The 19987-nt window shown below is 39.6% G+C and overlaps 1 protein-coding gene and 1 long non-coding RNA gene across 2 annotated transcripts; one reads left to right on the forward strand and one right to left on the reverse strand.

The window, feature by feature from the left end:
• Positions 1-11181: 11181 nt before the first annotated feature.
• Positions 11182-13853, forward strand: LOC133722563 (uncharacterized). The gene is made up of 3 exons (XM_062149445.1): positions 11182-11925; positions 12698-13029; positions 13226-13853. Exons 1-3 carry the CDS (start codon positions 11348-11350, stop codon positions 13726-13728), a joined length of 1413 nt encoding a protein of 470 aa, XP_062005429.1. The 5' UTR covers positions 11182-11347; the 3' UTR covers positions 13729-13853.
• Positions 13854-18623: 4770 nt separating this feature from the next.
• LOC133720351 (uncharacterized) lies at positions 18624-19659 on the reverse strand. Its single transcript, XR_009851817.1, has 3 exons — positions 19449-19659; positions 19183-19342; positions 18624-18689 (listed from the first exon to the last, which is right to left on the reverse strand). It is a non-coding gene; the product is annotated as an uncharacterized LOC133720351 (long non-coding RNA).
• Between the last annotated feature and the right edge of the window lie 328 nt (positions 19660-19987).

Below are 19987 nucleotides of genomic sequence, written 5' to 3' on the forward strand. Positions count from 1 at the left end.
CTAAAATCCAAATCTGTAAGGAAAACTAAATACATAACCAATTAATTAAATACAAAGACTAATTAATTTCTCATTACATAACATTAATCTTCTTCTTCTCCACCCAAATTTGAATTTATTACTAATTTTTTAGTCTCTTGTTGCTTCCTCATCGTTAATTTATTATTAAATTCACAAAATCATTAGTGTTAATTTTATCAAAATCTTTACAATACCGTTTGTGAATATCGAAAGTAAAAATTTTAAACATGAAAAAGAAAAAAACTCAATCTTCAGCATTGCTCAAAGTTGTTAACTTACTAATCTTTTGACATCAATTGAAATAGACGAACATTGAAACTGAAATTAAAAAATGGAGGTAAATCAGATTATGATTTTATTAGGAAACTTTAATAGATTAAATGAGAGATTTATTTCATATAAAAGGATATTTCTAGAAAGAGAATTTGGTTAGATAAGTAAACTTAATAATTGAAATTAAAATCAGGGTGTAACGAGCAAGTAGGGTGAACAAAGAAAATGATAGGGTGGCAATAGCCGCACCCTAATTATATTCCTCTTAAAATATGTACATCGAATGCAACTTGATTATTAAGGAAAGCACTGATTTTTAAAAATTTAGGTTTACCTTATTTCCTTTTCGGTATACACCAACTTTGAAATTACTTGAGGGTACGAATTTGGATCATGAGTCGGCTATTGTACATTACCATCACAATCTTGCTGTGTGCATATATATATTCGTAGACTCTTTAGTTGCTTCTATTGCCTCGTATATTAATATATCTATAATTTTTTTATTATATATAAGATTTATTTCATTGATATGTCATCATCGTTGAACCAATTGAAATGTCAGTCCCTCATATTTCGAGTGAAGATACGTAGTTTTAGTTTATTGATGATTGAACTCAGTTTGTAGTTGTAATTTATTGAAAATTTTTGGGGAGAGAGAGAGAGAGTGAGTGTGTGGGCGCGCGCTCGTTTTAATATAAAATGTGTTTCAAGTTCAATTGTCTTTTTCCCCATAAATTGTTGGTAGTTAGATATGTAAGCACTAAAACCAGAAACTCTGAATTAGGGATGGAATTGACCAAAAATGGATTATGGATGGGAGGACACTACAAATAAAATGTAGACACTGAGGTACGTGCATGTATCCATATACCAATAGCATATGTCAGATCGAGATACATTCATAGTTCAATTCAATGTAGAAACTCTGGAAATTCTAAGAACGTAAATTGGAAACTAAACTTTCAAATACACTTGCAGTTCTTATGTAATTTTCCATATACATAGTACAATAGTCATTTTCCATCCCTTGCCAATCCTATGTGGAACACATTTTAGATAAAGTTTGAGAAAACAAAGCAATGATCTAACAGATGCTTTGTGAGGCTAGGGCTGCTATATATATCTTTTACTCCTAATCATATATTTTTGTATACCAAGTTAAAAACTGCTAATTGAATAATTATAAGTTAAAATAATTCATGCAACAGTGATGTCTTAAAACCCTTCTCTTTCAGCAATAGCCACAATGCCATTACTAGAAGGGATTCAGTCGGAGACGCATAAGATCTACCACCAATCAAGAGATGATCTCGCAACCGAACTTGTAAAAAGCATGAAGCTTCTCCAAAGTTACAGTTATGGCAGTCTTCCTCCTCCAAAACTCTGCACTTCAGTATTGCTGCCTCTGATGGCCCCTGAAGAATCTAGGAGGATGAATCATTTCCACCACTAACCTCCACATAGTGCAGGAGGCGACATCAGTCTAGGTCCCCTCTCTAAAGGGATCATTTCTTGAATCTTTAGATGGGACATACTGTGGTGGGATATTATGTTTTGGTAAATCCTTGGTTCGATAAAAATTTTGGATGGATGATAAACTTTTTTCTTGGCTTTCTTTCTATTCCAAAATCTAAAGATGAAGGTGCTTTCCTCCATCTTTATGTAAGCTGTAACAGTGGAGAAAAGTGAACCCTGGAGAAAGAATATCACAAATGTGGCTAGGGTTGGACAACAAAGGAGCAAAGGTACTTAGGGAGTCGTCTAGGATCCCTATTTATATCGTTTGGAAGAGTGTTCCTTTTGTCCACATAGTAAACATGCCATATAAAGGTGGACAAACTTTACTAATAATTTGCATAGGGTGCGGCTATTTCCACCCTACCATTTTCTTTGTTCACCCTACTTGCTCATTACACCCTACATTTTAATTTCAATTATTAAATTTACTTATGTAACCCATTTCTATTTCCAAGAATATCCTTATATGACATATCCAATAAAAAGAGATTTTTTTTAATGAAATTCTCATATTTAATTTATACCAATAAAAAAACTATATAATATATTAAAGTTTCGATTCCTAACAAAATCATAATCTAATTTACTTCCATTTTTAAATTTTTTCTTTCTGCTTCAATGTTCATCTATTTCAATCTATGTCAAAATATTAGTTAGTTAACAACTATGAGCAATGAAGAAGATATTGAGATTTTTCTTGCATGTTTTAAATTTTTACTTTCAGTGTTCACAACAGATATTGTAAAGATTTTGATGTAGTTAATATTAATAATTTTGTGAATTAAATAACGAATTCATGATGAAGATGTAACAGAAAGACAAAAAAATTGTAATAAATGCAAATTTGGGTGGAGAAGATGAAGATTAATATTATCCAATGAGAAATTAAGTAATCTTTCTATTTAATTCATTGGTTATTTATTTATTTTTCCTTATAAATTTGGAATTTAGAAAATTAATGTACTTAGTAGTCATTTTACACCTGGGTAATATAGTCTTTCAATAATTCAAATGTTTGTAGGGTGAACTAAGAAAATGGTAGGGTGGCAATAGACGCACCCATTTGCATATATAGCTAAACTTATATGGTGCAGTGATTGATAAATATGCAAGGCATGGAATCAAATTTCATACATAAACTTAGTTAGAAAACTAATTAATTTATTGCCATGATATGCATGTGCTTTTCTTATTTTTTTTTAAAAATTAGAATTTATCATTTTCAATAAACATAAAAATGTCTAGATACATCATGAATTTCTCAATCTCGTGTTTGTTTTAGTGTTTAATGTCATCCACGGAGTTTAAGTTCCGGGTTAAGCTCAAGTTATATTGATATAAAGGAAAAAGTACATAGCTGTTTAATAACTGTTTCAAAATCTATTAGTCGTTTGACTGCCCGTCATTAGTGATTACTGATTACTATGATATATATTCTTACTTGCACTTACAACATTCTCTACGTATTGTAGGAAGTATTGGTTGTCATTTTATTCAAGGGCGGAGGGATTTCAGGACGAATGGGGGCCACTGCCCCCATTGAGATTATGACACTTGGCTCACAATTATACATTTGCCCCCATCAGCCAGCCATATTAACAACATATATATGTATATATTGTGTTCCACAATGGCACAATGGTTGGACTAATATATTTAGGTCCATAAATCACAATTCCCACAATGGCTGGACTGATATGTTTAGGCCCATAAATCACAATTCCCACAAACCAACGGACAAAACAAGAAAAAAGGGAGCATGAAGCTTCTTGTGCACCCCATTCAGCATATATAATCAAAACTCAACTATCAAAGCACTCAAAGTCAACAACCAACTGATTTGCTGTGATGACTTCGTTTCTCAAACCCCATATATCAATATCTCTTTGTTGATCCCTGCAGCATCTATGATAATGAAATTCATATGGAATTTTAGTTATCTATTGACTATTGTCTGATTGTGACTCAGCCACTCAGGTTGATTAATTTGTTTGTTTTTTTTTTACTGCTTTTCTTCTCCTTTGTTCTTGTATATTTCCTATTGAGAACACTCAGCACAGTGTGAATTGAATTCATGATTTTGTTCTACTGGTAGGATTATGATGCTCTATCATGTATTCATGTTAATAATATAATTTGATTGCTCTGTTTTTGTGTTGAAAGATTTTATTGCCATTGTTTTTATCTCTTTTCTTTTTGCATGCCTGGAAGTGTGGAACTCTATAAGCAGATACTAATATTTTTGATAGATTACATATGATCTTGTTTACCATATTGATCGTTTCTTAGCTTTCAAACAATTTTACTTACACTTTAATTATCTAATGCAGTTGTAAATAGCTCGAGTCTTTTGTTGTAATGGCTCGAGTCTTTTTTTTTTTTTTTGTAATGGGAATCATTTTTGTGTATTATATGCACTGATTGCAAAGGGGATGTATTTTGGTTCATCAATGGTCTATTTTGGTGTATGTTTTTTTGGCCCCCATACATATATGTTTCTCCCTCCGCCGCTGATTTTATTTTGTCTACAATCAAAGAAATCCATCAATACATGGATCATAACAACACTCTTTCTAGCAAAATTGGTGTTTTTGCAGCAGTTTTGCTACAAACATAAATTTAAAATTACATATCAATGATCGTTAAAAAATAAAAGTTATGAGCAACGTAATTTTTTTTTTAGAATAATAGTCAACCATTTTATTAATAATAAACATAAGAAAAATTACAACCTAAAGATGTAGAAACTACATCAAAATATAAACTAATAAGGGAAATACTAGATACCATAAAGCAACGGAAATAAAACCGATCAAAGGTACGAAGGGATGCAATTAAGCATTTGATGACGCCCAGGACAGAGTCCGAGCGATGTAAAATGGTTCCAATAGTATGGCCGACCATACTTCCACGCATATAAATACGTCGAATAGAGGGTAACCTTCTATCAAGGTAACCGCCGGTAGTGTGACCGACCTTACCCACTCCACACAAATTAATACGTCGAGTAGAGAGCAAGCTTCTACCTAGGTAGCCAAAATTCCAAATCCAGAGTATAGCAGAAAGAGGAATCCGTAAGAAGTCGCCTGGATCCCAAATACGAATCCAAAGAGAAGACAGAACCCAATCAAAGGCCCATCTTGAAAAGCCCAAACCAATAGGAGCCCAGGTCCAGATCCATAGGTGGGCACCCAAAATCTCTCTGGGCACCCAGACCTGCCTTGTCCGCGACCCCAGCCACTGAGCCGCCGAACCTCGCCGGAGGTACCTCGTCCCGGACCTGTTCGCACTAAGCAAGGCATTGCCGCCTGCCTCACCACCCTTGTGGCGATGCCCATTGATGACCGAAAAGCTTCTGCACCAGACCCAAGCCCCGCTGGTCAGATATGGAGAAAAGCCATCACCGAAGCCAAAAACCCACTCCGGCCGCTGATACGTCATCGTCCCAGCATCAATACTCTTGGTCAAGCAACCGTACGCCGTGCACCGCACCACCGCAGGACCAGATCTATCCAAGAGACCCACTTTCAGCCTTGCCCGACTCGGTCGGAGACGATTCACCGCCGGTGCCTTTCCACCACAGCAAGGTGGCACGACCCCTTCTTTTCCCCACCAACCACGATCAGATAGAGGCTGGGACCAGAAAGACGCCGCCGGGAAGCATCCTTGCCGCAACTAGTAAGCACGCACGATGGAAGTCGTGGGCCAAGGTAACGGCGTCGAGAACAGTGCCGGAAATTTGCTCCATCGACGATGGAGGAAGGTACAGAGAGGCCACGAGCGGCTCTCTCCCAACCCTAGCAGAGCGCTAGGTATTCTCATCTGTTTTTAAATGTGGTATGAGCAACGTACTTGAAATAGCACCGATGAAATATGCTCTAAAAGCAACCCAATACCTTGATCGTATATATTTAGGATTTTAGGTAAAAAACAGCATGCCAATGTTTTTTTTTTTTTTTTGGGTGTGTGGTTGGTGGCCCCCGGGGGGTGGACATTTGAATTTGACAAGATTGGTAAAATTGGTGAATCTCTTTTTATTTTTTAAATTTATTTATGAAAGTATATTTGGCAATGGTAGTATCATTTGGCATTTCATTTTGACTATCAATGTCATATGCATGGAATAGACGAGTTTTGTGAACGTGTATAATTCAAAATTTGTTTTTTTGACGAAAATTTTTTAAGTAATTATTTCAAGGAGTAGTGTTAGAGATTATCCCAAATTTCTTTATTTAATTTGGATATCAAATGATGTGGTAATGCCACTTCTATCATTTGTACACACTCCATAATTTTTAACATAAATTTTAAAATGAATTAATATATATCTAAAATAAATTTGTAATAAAAAATAATTAATTCTACAACCGCAAAACTCATGAAGAACAATTTCAGAGTTGTCATTCAAATCAACAAGGTTTGATTTCAAATTAGGGGCCGTGACCACTTACCCAAATTTGGGCCAATATACTCCCACTTACTCCACTAAGAGTTTTTTACTCCCATTTATCCAATTTAATATTTAAGTACAGTTTTGCCCTTAACTCAATTATTTAATTACATTTGCATCTCCCTGTCTCTCTCCACTCTCCCCGATCTGCTCTTTCTCTCTCATCCCCCATTCTCCGATCTCTCTCTCTTTCTCTCTCTCTCTCTGTGCCTCAGATCTCTGTTTCACCTGAAAGCTTCCATCGCCTCCTTCACCGCCACCTCCCCTTCCATCAAACCTTCCATGAACTCCGTGAATCCAATCCATAGCCTATTGTAGTCGCCGGTACGTTTCGAAGATCAAGGGTGGCACTGGAGAGACTGGGAGACCTTGCGACTGCGCGGGAATTTGATCTCACGGTGGAGCTTGCCGGCGTCGTCGAGGTGGAGCATGCGGTGGGGCTGCTTCGAGAGAAGTCTTTGGATTTGGTGGGCGTCGATCTCGCTAATGCTTTGAACTCCGACCGCGCGTAATACGTCCATCGACCTCCGCCAGGTGACCGGATGGTCGCAATTGCTGCCACTGCAAGTCCTGCAGCACAAGAGTTCTGGTCGGGGCTTTGTTCCGGGTCGGAGCTCATGAAACCGCACCGTTCTGATTTTTTTTTTTTTGGGTTAAATAGTGGTAGAAGGCCAATAATGAAAGAAAAGAGGGAAAAAAAAAAAAGAATGCTTATGATAACACATGGAGTGAACATATAAATTGATCAATTGTGCCTGTAGTGTATTTATTTTGATTTTGGGAGTTTATGCAATTCACTGATGGGCAATAATATGATTATTGGGAGGCAATAATATGAGTATTAGGGGGCAATAATATGTTTACTGGGGGGCAATAATATGTTTATTGGGAGACAATAATATGATTACTGGGTATTATTAGGGGGCAATAAAATCATATGCCGGAATCAGGTCACCAGTCTGGTAGCCGGATTCGGGATTCCGGTCACCAGTCGCCGGATTCCGATCACCAGTTGCCGGATTCCGGTCACCGGAGTCTGCGACCGGCCACTGGTCACGGGAGTCCGGCAAGGTGTCAGATGACTTCTCTCTCTAAGTGACAAAGAAGGAGAGGGCAAAATTGTCCCAAAAATAAATAAAAAGGAATAAAAAAAATACTTAATTGGGTATTATAGAAATAATCTCTTAGAGTGTTTGGGTAAGTGGGCAATCTCTTAGAGTGTTTGGGTAAGTGAGGTTAATTAACCCCAAAATTGTGTAAATGGTCATTTTCCCTTCAAATTATTATAAGTACAAGTTTGGTGTTGATATGTTTGGGTTTATGGGTTAGACAGTGATATTGATGAAAACTTAGCTGCACCATATTTATTTATTGATGAAATCCACCTCCAATTTCAACCCTTTCCAATCATACACATCCCTCAGATTCCCAGAGCCTCCCATCCCCACAAACCCCAAATTCCTCTCTCACCTTCCTCAAAACCCTCGACTCCGCCCCATCAGCTTTTTCTACTCGGTGGCGCATTCCTACCTAATCGTCGGGTCCAGCTCCTTCTTGTCCTCCTCTACTCGACAGACGTCGTCGATCCGCGCCTACTTTGCCTTCAACATCACCGCGCAGAGAGGGTTGGGTTGGAGAATCGGAGCCTGGGACTGTTCGGAGCAATGAGAGCTCGGCTTTGGAGCCATCGAATAAGAGATTCTCCTAGCAGTGAGTTTCGAGGTGGAACGACGCCAGCAAGGTGGTGACTTGGCCGTGGGCGGAGTTAAAGGAGGAGGTGACCAGTTTTCCGGTCGGAGATGGCCGGAGGAGAGGATGAAGTGGTCAAGGAGGAGGGGTTTCTGTTAAAACCATGATGCAGCAACTTAATCATCACAACATAAGGATCAATTCACAATTACACAAACACATACCAAAAGCATAAACATATGAACAAGAGACCAGCAGAAGAGAATTCCTAATTTCATTAGGACACCCACCTGCATCCACACTCTTGATACCATCCAAGATAGTCTGACCAAGGGAAACCATGTTGACATCCATTTCCGCAGATGATTATCACAGCAACCTTATCAAAGAAGAGTCTTCTACCTTCTACTACTGTTTAACCTCATTATATGGAAAATGAGCTGTTTTTTTTTTTTTGGATATTAATGAAGCTTCATTAATAATTACCAATGGGAGTAAACCCAATGGAAGGTGCCCAAAACAAGGCCCAAGTACAAATAAACCCAATAAGGAAAATTACAACTCAACCATAATCCACATGGATAGGGCAAAAGAGTGTAACCCTAAAAATTAAATAAAACATCAACTCCTACAATACTAACACAGCCGCCGCCGCCCAAACTCTTCTGCACAGCTGCCGGTGCAGTCGCTGCCACCGCCGCCAGAAGCTAAGAGGATGCGAGAAGTGCTAAATCGAGGCGATGAGTACCGAATAACTGTTGCCAGAACAATCCCAAAAAGCAGATCCAGTCAAAACCAAAGTTAAAGGGGATGAGAGAAAGTAACCAATACCACACATTGACTCTCTCTTCTCCACCAAAGAGACTCAAACCGGGAAGGGAACAAAGCCACCGAAATGGGACAGAAGCCAATAGCAAAGAAAAAAAACCAGTGGTGAATCGGGGGTGAAACACCCATGAGTGAGCACCAATACTCCTTTGGGTAGGTGATTCTCACTTTTAAGAGGTAGCCACGAAATCCTTCATGGAGAAGGTCTTTGGTAGATGGAGGGGAGCTGGTGTGAGGTGATGGGTGAGGGAAATCATGGAGTTTTTTGGATCTGAAATTTTTTTGGGTTGATCGGCAAAGAAAGGAGGAACAAAGTCCTCTAGAACTGGACATAAGCCAGCAAAATCACCACAAGGGTGTGAGAGAAGCAAGAGAAAAAGATGAAGAATAGAGGAACTGAGAAAAACAGGGAAGCCAAACGAGAGAGACCGACCCCAACTCTCGAGCCTTCGATCTAGATCCGGACGGATCAAGATCTGGGCAAGAGAGAAGGGGGAGGGAGATAGGTTTTCTTAGATTTGTTTTCTCATCTAGATCTGGAGGGATCAAGATCTGGGCAAGAGAGAAGGGGGAGGGAGATAGGTTTTCTTAGATCTGTTTTCTCTCTCTAGGTTTTAGAGAGAGACGCTATGATGAAGCAGAAAGAGACCACAATCCTTTTTTTAAAGATGAACTGTTTGTTACTCGTAGTAGAGGCAGGGACTTCTCCTGCTAATATATAGGCATAAATCCAAAGAGTCCTCTCTCCATAAAAGAGTCCAAGTCATCTGCTTAAAGCTTATCGATTAGGAGACTTAAGTTTATCACATTAACTTGATGTTAAACAGGTAGAGTTAACTTGAACTTCTAACTCCTATTAAGAGATATATATACATTCTCAATAGGTAACTAGATAGAGTTAAAGCATTACGTTTCTTGTTATTTATCTCAAACTAAATCAGTTATCTTTTAATTAATGCTATAAGATAATTTGAAGTCCAATATTTTCCAACAGTTTCTGTATGAAAGAGTTTGAGGAGAGAAAGTTCGAAAGGGGAGAAAGAGTTCAATTATTTTATTTATTATTATTATTATATTTTTTAATGAATTTAGCTTCAAAGGTTATTTTGGGAATTTACTCTTCTTAGGGGGATAAATGGCTGAAAAGTGAGCCTCCATGTCGGCTCCAACTCAGCACACGATGTCATGTTTCGAGCTAAATTCAAATTTTGGAATCGGGTGATGTCATTTGAGAGCATAGAGACCATCGTGATTAATTCTCAGAAAGAGGGATCAAACTTATTTTAGCTCGAAAGTTCAGGATAGTAAACTGAATTTAATCCAAAAAATAATGATTCAAAATATATCGAGAGTTTTACAACATTTACACAAGAAATTCAACTACAGTTCACAGTTTTATGCTTGTGAAACAAAACTTTTCCTCCATTTCAATATGTTGATGTAAACTTGGTTTCTTAACTAAAACTCTTCATTTGGAGCGCTTGCCATAACCGCATGGCTAATCATGCAAGGATTGTACTATACCAGCCAGGTTCCTCAGAAGTTTGTTACGACTTGTCGAGAGAATATCTCTCAATCAATCTTGTCAAACGCACGAAGCTTCTCTTCGGTGACAATTGAGGTTCTAGTTCTAATTCCTCCTTTTGCATGTCATTAAGCATTGCCTTCTCGAATTAGCACACAGTTAGAGTTTAACTCAATGACAAACCAAATATGTCCAACCTGAACCATTCATGTTTATAATTGTAAATCACAATTATGAATGCCTTTATGATTATCAATCTGGTTGAAAATTTGTAGAGCTGATCTGCTCATATAGATCTAAAAACTGAACAGTCGAGATGTAGATATGTGATCGCAATGTAGTTAATAGAGTAGCAATAGCTGCACCGTTAATATATAGGAGTGAGAAAAGAATATATATATATATATATATATATATAGAGAGAGAGAGAGAGAGAGAGAAGAATATAAGGTAAACAATGTAGTTATTGGGTGGACTATAGCAGTAGAAATTGGGCTTCCTAAGTCTGGGATCCGAATTTGGGATCCGGGTGGTTTTTTTTCATTAAAACTTGGGGTCCGGGATGGCTCTTGGTTCGGTTTCCAATCTTTTATTTTGATTGGGATCAATACTCTCGGGGAACTGATGGGATAATTGGTCTGAGGTTGTCAGCGAGTCTACTGATGGATCCTGCAGAAAATTTTTATTGTCACTTTCTTATTAGTTTACTCCCCATGAGCTTCACTCAATAAGTGGAGTAATATTGCGTTTAGCGGTGTCTCTTTCTAAAAGTCTCACTGGGACGAGTCACTGTGTAATATTATTTTTTTCATATTAAATAAAAATGTTTGATCTCATAGCACCGTTAATATGATTGACTCAGCTGTGCACCCTGCGTGCAAGAATGTTTTTCTTTTCCTTCTATTTTAAGCATCAAGCTTTTTAGTTGGAGATGTAGAGTGTAAAATGGTCACGTATCTCCACCTACATCAAGCAACTTCAGGTACAGAGCCAAACTGAGTAACTGATTGTTGGACTTGAAAACAGAGCCCCAATCCGAAATGGCCACACTCTTCTTCTTCCCCTTTCTACTTACTCTCCTCCACTCCACCTCCGCCACGTCATCATCCCCACCCACCATCGAGCTCTTCCGCAACCTCACCGCCGCTCTCTCCGTCACCGACTTCGGCGCCACCGGAGACGGCGTCACCTACGACACCTCCGCCATCCAATCAGCCATCGACAGCTGCTGCACCACGCCCTGCCACGTCACCTTCCCGAGTGGAGGCACCTACCTGACCGCGACGATCCGCCTCAAATCCGGCGTCGTTTTGCACATCGAAGAGGGCGCGACTCTCCTCGGCGGCACGCGGCTGCGGGACTACCCGATCGAGCAGGAGCGGTGGTACGTGGTGCTGGCCGAGAACGCCACCGATGTGGGGATCACCGGCGGCGGAGTCGTCGACGGCCAGGGGCTTGAGTTCGTGAAGAGATTCGATGAGAAGAAGAATGTGATGGTCAGCTGGAACTGGACCGGGGCTTGTTTGGGAGACGAGTGCCGGCCCAGGCTCGTCGGCTTCATTGACTGTAGAAATGTCCAGCTTTCCAATATTGAGTTGCGTCAGCCGGCTTACTGGTGGTAAGTCCTATTTTAATTTTTTTTTCCTTCCTAATTTACTTTTCTTTTTCTATTGAGAATTTCAGTTTTGTTTCAAATTCTTATACTAAAGAATATGAATATGATAAGCATATATGGATGTTGTCGTCAATGTTGATCGGTTAGATTATTGTGGCTAGTGGCAGTAAACAATGTCATTGTTCTAAGCAAAGAATAAACAACATTCACATGTAGGATTGCATATCAGAGGTGTGTAAATATGGGAACCGGTATTACCACCGGAGATGTATAAAAGAGTATTACTCGAAAAAAAAAAACATATCTGCTGTTGCTTCATGTAGGTGGAGATGTAGAGTGGCCATTTTATTTCCGGCGATATTTAGATATTCGGTTTTCAGCTACCTTTCACTTGTCAGCTTGGCCTGAAATTCTGATACCTACCAACTCTAGGAAAATGCTAGAGCCACCAATCTAGAACAATTAAAATGCAAGGATATGATATTTTGATAAATTTTACAGGGTATACCCAAAATTGAAATTCACATTCTGTACATTTTAGTGAGTAGTCAGTTATGACAGGGACAAGCTTTAAATATTTTGTTGTGCGCTCCTGCTTTTCTTGCACAGTTAGAGCTTACACGCAATAGTTCAGCAGACACACAAGTTACAAACATTTTGTCATGCTATAGTGCAGCTTGTTCTTTTAGTTTATATTGTTCAATTATTGTATTCTTAACTTGTCCAACTTTGGAACTCTAGCCACATATCTGATAGATTTTCTGTGTGATTGCAGCTTGCACGTTGTACGTTGTGAAAGTATTACTATTCAAGATGTTTCAATTTATGGAGATTTCAATACACCCAATAATGATGGGATAGATATTGAGGATTCAAATAATACTGTCATTACTAGATGCCATATCGATACTGGAGATGATGCTATCTGTCCAAAGACGTACACTGGCCCCCTTTATAACTTAACTGTAACAAATTGCTGGATTCGGACCAAGTCTTCAGCAATCAAACTTGGCAGTGCTAGTTGGTTTGATTTTAAAGGTCTGGTGTTTGACAATATCACTATTGCAGATTCTCATAGAGGGCTGGGATTCCAGATACGAGATGGAGGTAGTAAAAAACATCTCTAGCTTTTTTGCATCATTGTTATTACCATTACTTCTGCAGAAAATAAAATAAAATTGAAATCCCACTATCATAGTTCCAGCTTGGGTTCAAGACTTAAAGCAATATCATCAGTTACTTTGATAAGCAATTTTGTCCGATCGATTAGCTCTGATAGTACTAAAATATTGAACTTGTGCAGGAAATGTGAGTGATGTTATCTTTTCAAACATTAATATCAGCACAAGATACTATCATCAATCCTGGTGGGGAAGAGCAGAACCTATTTATGTGACTACTTGTCCACGCGACTCATATTCAAAGGAGGGTTCAATCTCTAACCTACTCTTTGTGAACATCAGTGCAAATTCAGAGAATGGTATATTTTTATCAGGCTCTAAAAAGGGGCTTCTTAGTGATTTGAGATTCATCAACTTGAATCTGACCTACAGCAGACGGACCAACAATGTGGGTGGGTTGGTAGACTACAGACCAGGATGCCAAGGGCTGGTAAAGCACAGCACAGCTGGTTTCATCATGGAGCACATTAATGGCTTAGTGTTTGACAATATTTACATGAGATGGTCCGATGAGCAATGGTCTGCTGAGCAATTAGGACAGTGGAATAATCCCTTGGATTTCAGGTCTTCTACTGTAAATAACATATCTATGCTTAATTTCCATTCAAGCCTATACACACAGTGAAAGAAATAGGAAGAACCACTAAATTGTCATTCTTTTGATTGTATGCGTGGGACACATCAGTTCTTGTCATATGTGATAGTTCAGGGTATTGTGAAATAAATAATTCAGTTTGATTCGACAGTTTATATGATTGAAGTCATGAAATCTGTGGTGATTGCTGCGCAAGACAACTTTAGAAACCCATATATATTACCTATCAGACCATTAGCATGTGTTCATTGTGGTCTATTCTTAGTATACTCCATTAATGCTAAGAGGGCTATTCTTCGGAAGCCTGAATCTCTCTGTACAGATGTTAAGATCAGATATTGCTGGTTTTGGTTCTTGTTCAAAAAATTCGAAGTTGAGACCTGTGAGTTTGTGATCTCTGTTCTTCTTAGCTATAACCATCTCTTGTATTCTATGTACATAAAACTATCAATTAGCTATGACCACTCATCAATACGTTGATAAGAGCAACTACAGAAGGACAATATATATAAGAAGTACAATGGAGATTGTTGCTATTTTCTTTTGTATGTCCAAGTTCAACAGGGTCTTCTTTGCCAAAAATAATAATAATAATAATAATAAAAAGGGGCTGTGACCACTTACCCAATTTTTGGCCAAAAATTGCTCACTTACTCCACCAAGAGTTTTTTAACCTCATTTACCCAATTTAACAGTGTTTGACAGTATTGCCCTCATTTTAATTAACAAATTACACTCATATCTCTCTCTCCTCCCCCTCATCGATTTCTCTCTCTCTCTTTCTCTCTCTTTCTCTAACCTCGTCTCAGGCTCTCTTTCTCTCTCTCTCTCTGAGCCACCACACCCACCACTCCACCGTCGATGTCGGCCTCCACCGTCGCCGCTCTGTCCCACCGTCGGACCACCAGAGGATGACGCCATCTAACTCCACGATCCCAACCCCTCTGGGCTTCGCCGGTTTTGTTCGTTAGATGTCCGGGAAGCTCTCCACGCCGGAATCGGGTCTGGGCTTCGCCGGTTTTGTTCGTCAGATGTCCGGGAAGCTCCGAAGCTCCACGCCGGAATCGGGTCTGGGCTTCCCTTGCAGGTCTCGGACGACGTCAAAACTGTGGTCTATTGGGGGGTAATAGACAAATTATTGCCCCCCACTAATTTCTTAATTGTGGTTAATTAATCACTGAAATTAGATGTAAAGTTTGCAGGTAAAGAATATAATTACTTGGCAAATCAAGTGCCTCGTAGTAAAAGGCAAGTTTGAAATATTTGTACCCCTTTATTAGTTCCTAACCTTAAACGGTTAAACCTGCTAAACCCTAGATGGACCAAGAGCATAAGAATCTTTTCGCTTAATCAGAAGAGCTTACAAAAGAAAACATCGATCGCAGCTTTTCAGATAGAGTTATCTATGCCTTCCATGGTCTCAACCTGCTTCTCACCTCCATCAACGCCTCATCCTCGCCTCACTTTCAAAGGCTCACTCATTCCTAACCCTAGACCTCCCATAACCCTTCCTCACCATCTTTTCCAAACACCGGCTTTCCCACTCTCAGGATGCAGCTTTTCTGCAAAGGTTCGAGAATCTAGGGTTCTAATGCCCATTACAAGAGCAAGTTTTGTTGCTGTCACTGCCATTTGGCCCTGTCGAGGCGGTGCTGATCTGAAGAACAATAAGTTACCTAACTTGAGAACAAAGGGTTTAGGGTTTAGGGTTGATGGGAGATCATCAAGGCAACGAGCTGTACGACCCCAGAGTGATGGTGAGCTACTTTCGTCTGAGGAGTTGTACTAGACCATGAACATCCTTGTCTCTATTTTCTCGTTCCTATCTGTAGATGGTGATCCAAGTAAAGGAGTTGAAGAAGAAAGATGGAAGTTGATTTGGCAGTACATAACCTCTAATGGCGGTACTGTTATTCCAGCTGAAGAGTATGCTCCGCATCTGGTCACATTGCTTAAGCAAAAGATTGAAATCGAAAAGAGAAATCGAGCAATGCAGCAGTCAACTCGATTGGCGCTTGAATTTTCAGACGAAAGCTCCTCAGTTTTATTAGTCTGTGTTGGTGCTGCTTTCTACGGGTAGCTGCTTTTCTTGCCAAGGGTCTTTCCTTTCTCTTGCTCTCCTTCGGTGGCTCCTTTGTATTGCTGTGTTATTTTACTTATGTATTGGAAAACAACCTAAAGACTTGTAAAGTGTTCGGTTTGTTTTTGTCATACTGGGGAAAATTGCCTTGAGCTTCATATAATATTAAAACGCTATGATTTTTTTATTCAAATTTACAACATCGCACTTATAGAAGAAAAACTTAGACCAATAAGGATGTTAGTCTACACCAAAAACAAGTTTTTTGGTAGTTAGTTTAAGGATGCACAATGTTGGAGGGAAATTTGGAAAATAACTTTTATTTTGAGAATTCTTTTTAACATAACCAACACTCCTTGATAAACTGTCAGAAAAAGTCATTACCTAAGTAAAGAAAATATATTTTCAAAGCCATGAAGCTTGGCTAGAAAATTCCTTGCACATTCATGAATTTTTATAGGTTTGACAAAAAATGGCAAATCTGCGACGTCTCTCTCAAAAGAAAGAAGAGACTAAGCCCAATAACTAAATTAAGCCCAAGCCTGACCCAAGCCAAACTAGGCTCAACCAACAAGAAAAGGCTACCTATGTAGCTGCCCACATCCGGCCACCCCCATCGCCACGGCTCCACCAAGTGTTGGTTTCAACATCACATTTGTCGCTGTCATCAGTTTGTGTCCCTAGGTGTTGATCGACGCCCTGGAACAACCACGCGCGTAAAGCCTGTAAACCAATATCCATTGGGTTTCGAATTTTTTAATTAGATCCCTAACGAAAATGCTCGCTCTTGCCCCATTCTTCTCGTCGGCCCCTAAACCACCGGCCCTAGCTTCAACTAGTACAAATACAACGCATCCTTGTCGCTTCGCCACCCAATTGTGGAAATCAAAGGGGTCTACTGGACGCTGCTTCCTGCTACAGTCAGCGGGGGGATATCCGCCAGCGGCGGATCCCGAGGCCACGCCTCACTCTGACAATGACCGCCACGCGGCGTTACGGTCAGACAGTCCCTACGGGACACGGGGACTTGTGTCAACAGTCTACGACGGCCCTGATCAGGCACGTTGACCCCCGTCACTTGGGTGCTAAAGATTGGGCTCGCTACCCAACACCCTCTGCTCCGTGCAGCTCCCCCTCAACAAACAATTTGCAGACCATCCGGAGGTCTATCTTAGCCGGGGAGTGGGGGACTCCCTGGGGGGCCTAGCAGGGGCCCACCCGAAAGGGTATAAAGCGTTTGCTCAGTAAATCCATGGTTGACAACGCACTGACGCTAATTATGCTGTTGCAAGTCTAGCGGAAGATAACGCTTCAAACCGCCGAACAACTCCCCAACCAAGATTGCCCTCCTTGACTGGGGACTTGTACATACATGTACATTCACAAGCATAATTAGCTATACTGGGCTACGCTCATTGTACCGCCAGAGGTACTAATTCTCGCCAAAGGAATAACATGCAGATACACAGCCAGGCGGGCAACAGCCTGAGCCTCGGATCACCCCAGATCACCGCGGACGCTCCGCCACGCGCCGTACCAAGATAGCATCAGTAGCTCCCAGAGCTGGGGACTGAAGCACATCAGTCCCACATCGAAAACAAAGAGAAGATCAACCTCTTCCTCACCTATAAAAGGTTCTCTCCTCTCTCCTCATTAATTACGCATTCAATACTTACCTACTGTTACTTTGTCAACATAAATACATTGACTAACTTAGGCATCGGAGAGTTGAAGACCGCCCAGCGCGGTCTCCCTCTGACGCCCTTTGTATTTTACTTGACAGGTAGCGAAAGCTTTGAGAGCATCATAAGTATCAATCCGCCCACCGGATCAGCGTTAACAAAGGTTCAGCTACCGCCGAACTTTTAGACATTAACAGAAAGGTTGCCAATTCTTTGAGTTTGTGCAGACTGAACTAAACAAAATGAGAATTATATTGCAAATTAGAGAGAAAGATTGGAAATAAACCCTAGGACTTTGGAGAAAGGAGCAGAAAGGAATGGTAAGCAAACAAACTCTAGTTTAACATACCACAATCCTTGAACTAACTACTCAATGAAAGAAGAATTGAAGAGACTTTAAATGCCTATACTCGAAGAGGAGGAGGAGGAGGAGGAAGAGAGACGAGAAGAAAGCGTTGTAGACAGAATAAACACAAGGTGTAAACTGAAAATTTCAATAAGGGTGTTTTCAATTTATTAAACTGTAGCCGGTTCCCTATTTGCAATAAGAAAACATGGATGTGGAAAAGCAAGTTTCAGCTGCTTCTCAATTCCACTGCCACAGGCCACCGATTAAAAAAAAAAAAACGCAAACTTTGCAAATTAACATCAGTAGCCCTAACTTTGGCCTCAGTGCCAACCTGAGCCTATTCATTATAAACTTGCAAAGGGATTCCCAAACTCAGCAGAAAGTAACCAGAGTCTTCTTCTTCACAACCAAGTTAACCATGGTAGCCAAGAAGCAACTATATATAAGTACCCTTGGTTCTTAGCTCATTACATTAGGTCAATAGCACAAGGGAAAAATTAACGCCAAAGCTTAAAAACCTCAGCATACAACTTAAAAACAAAAAAAGAAAAGAAATTGAACATCTGAAACTTAGACAACAAACTCTTTCAGCCTCACTTTTTATGCATAACCAATTTCCCCTAATCACTTCCTATCACCTACCAAATTTAGCTTCCCATAAATTTTAGCTGTAACCAAGTTGCAACTCTTGAGAAAAATATCTGCAATTCAGAGAAATCCCAAATCTATCTACACAAAAAATCAGGGATGTGAATTACCTGTTGATAATCGAGTTTGCAGAGAAGGAACGGAAAGAGCTAAATTTCTCGACACAGAGGGTTCTTTCTCCAACTTCGCAGGGCGGTTTGGTTTACAAAACCCACGCTAGCTGCATCTGTATCTGTATATATAAAGCGAAGCGCCTGTTATTGTTGTTCCAAGACGTTCAATAGCAACATCAACTCCTAAATAGAGAGACCACAAAAACATTCTTTTAGCAGTCTAACATTTAGCACCACTACAGCCTACAAGTTTCCACAAATAGAGAGAGCACAATAACGGAGCACCAGATCAATCTCAGCTCAAATACAAACAGTGATTGAAAATCAAAGAGTTCAACCTCAACCGAACCCTAGAAATAGTAAGAAATTAAAAACCAATACTACAAAAACTAAAAGCTTGATCAATACAAAGCATACACAACTCCAGCAATGAAATTGCTTCCACAGAGATCATTTTGATACTTCTATCACAAATAGAATTGAGCAAAATCAAATTGTACCAGTAGACCTACTGAGATAACGAAGAACTAGCTATTGATAAATCGCATTAGAACCAAACAGATCTATGGCTATTGTAAACCAAATGACCTAAAAAAAAAAAAAAATACGAACCTCCTGTTCATGTCGACATCGGCCTTCTTGCAGACGATGTTGGCTAAACGGCGACCGATACCCTTGATGGAGGTCAGAGCGAACATGATCTTCTGATTTCCATCCACATTGGTGTTCAGAACACGCAAAATGTGCTGCAACTCTCGTTCGCGATGAGAGACTTCAAAACCAGAAAACTAAAATCAAAATCAAAATTGAGATTTCACGATTAGAAAAGAATCAGAGGAATCGAGATACTTCTCGAAATAAACCGACGCATGCATCACCTCCATCACCTGCTCGACGGTGTTCATTACGAGCGGTCCGATTCCGTCGCCGGGGGTTATGTTTTGGCACTCAGAGCTCCGTCGTTGGGTCGGGGCATGTAGGTGACCGATCGGGTTTGGGCAATGACGCCAGGTGAAGTTTGAGATTCGTCTTCTACCTTTTGGATTTCTAATCGAAGCTCTGGGATTTCTGATCAAAATGGAGAGAAGATTTGCGCTCTGATATTTTTGACTATAAAGCTATAAACGTATATTTGGCTTTAAGGGCAGAATCGGAATAAACGTATACTAGGTGACATTTTTATCATTTCATACTCTAATGTGACATTTTCCATCATTTCCCTTTTTTTTTAGTGTGCTTGTATTTATTTTCTTTAGATTTGGATATTTGTTTATATAAAAAAAAGATAAGCATGATCATTCAAATTTTGAATAGTACAGTGCTTCTTACTGAGCATTCAAACTCTAAATACAAATTCATCAACTTAAATTTCAAATGAAGTATTGAAATAACTGGTTGAGTGAGTGAAACTGAATGT

The sequence above is a fragment of the Rosa rugosa genome, chromosome 7, assembly GCF_958449725.1.
Source record: "Rosa rugosa chromosome 7, drRosRugo1.1, whole genome shotgun sequence".
Taxonomy (NCBI): domain Eukaryota; kingdom Viridiplantae; phylum Streptophyta; class Magnoliopsida; order Rosales; family Rosaceae; genus Rosa; species Rosa rugosa.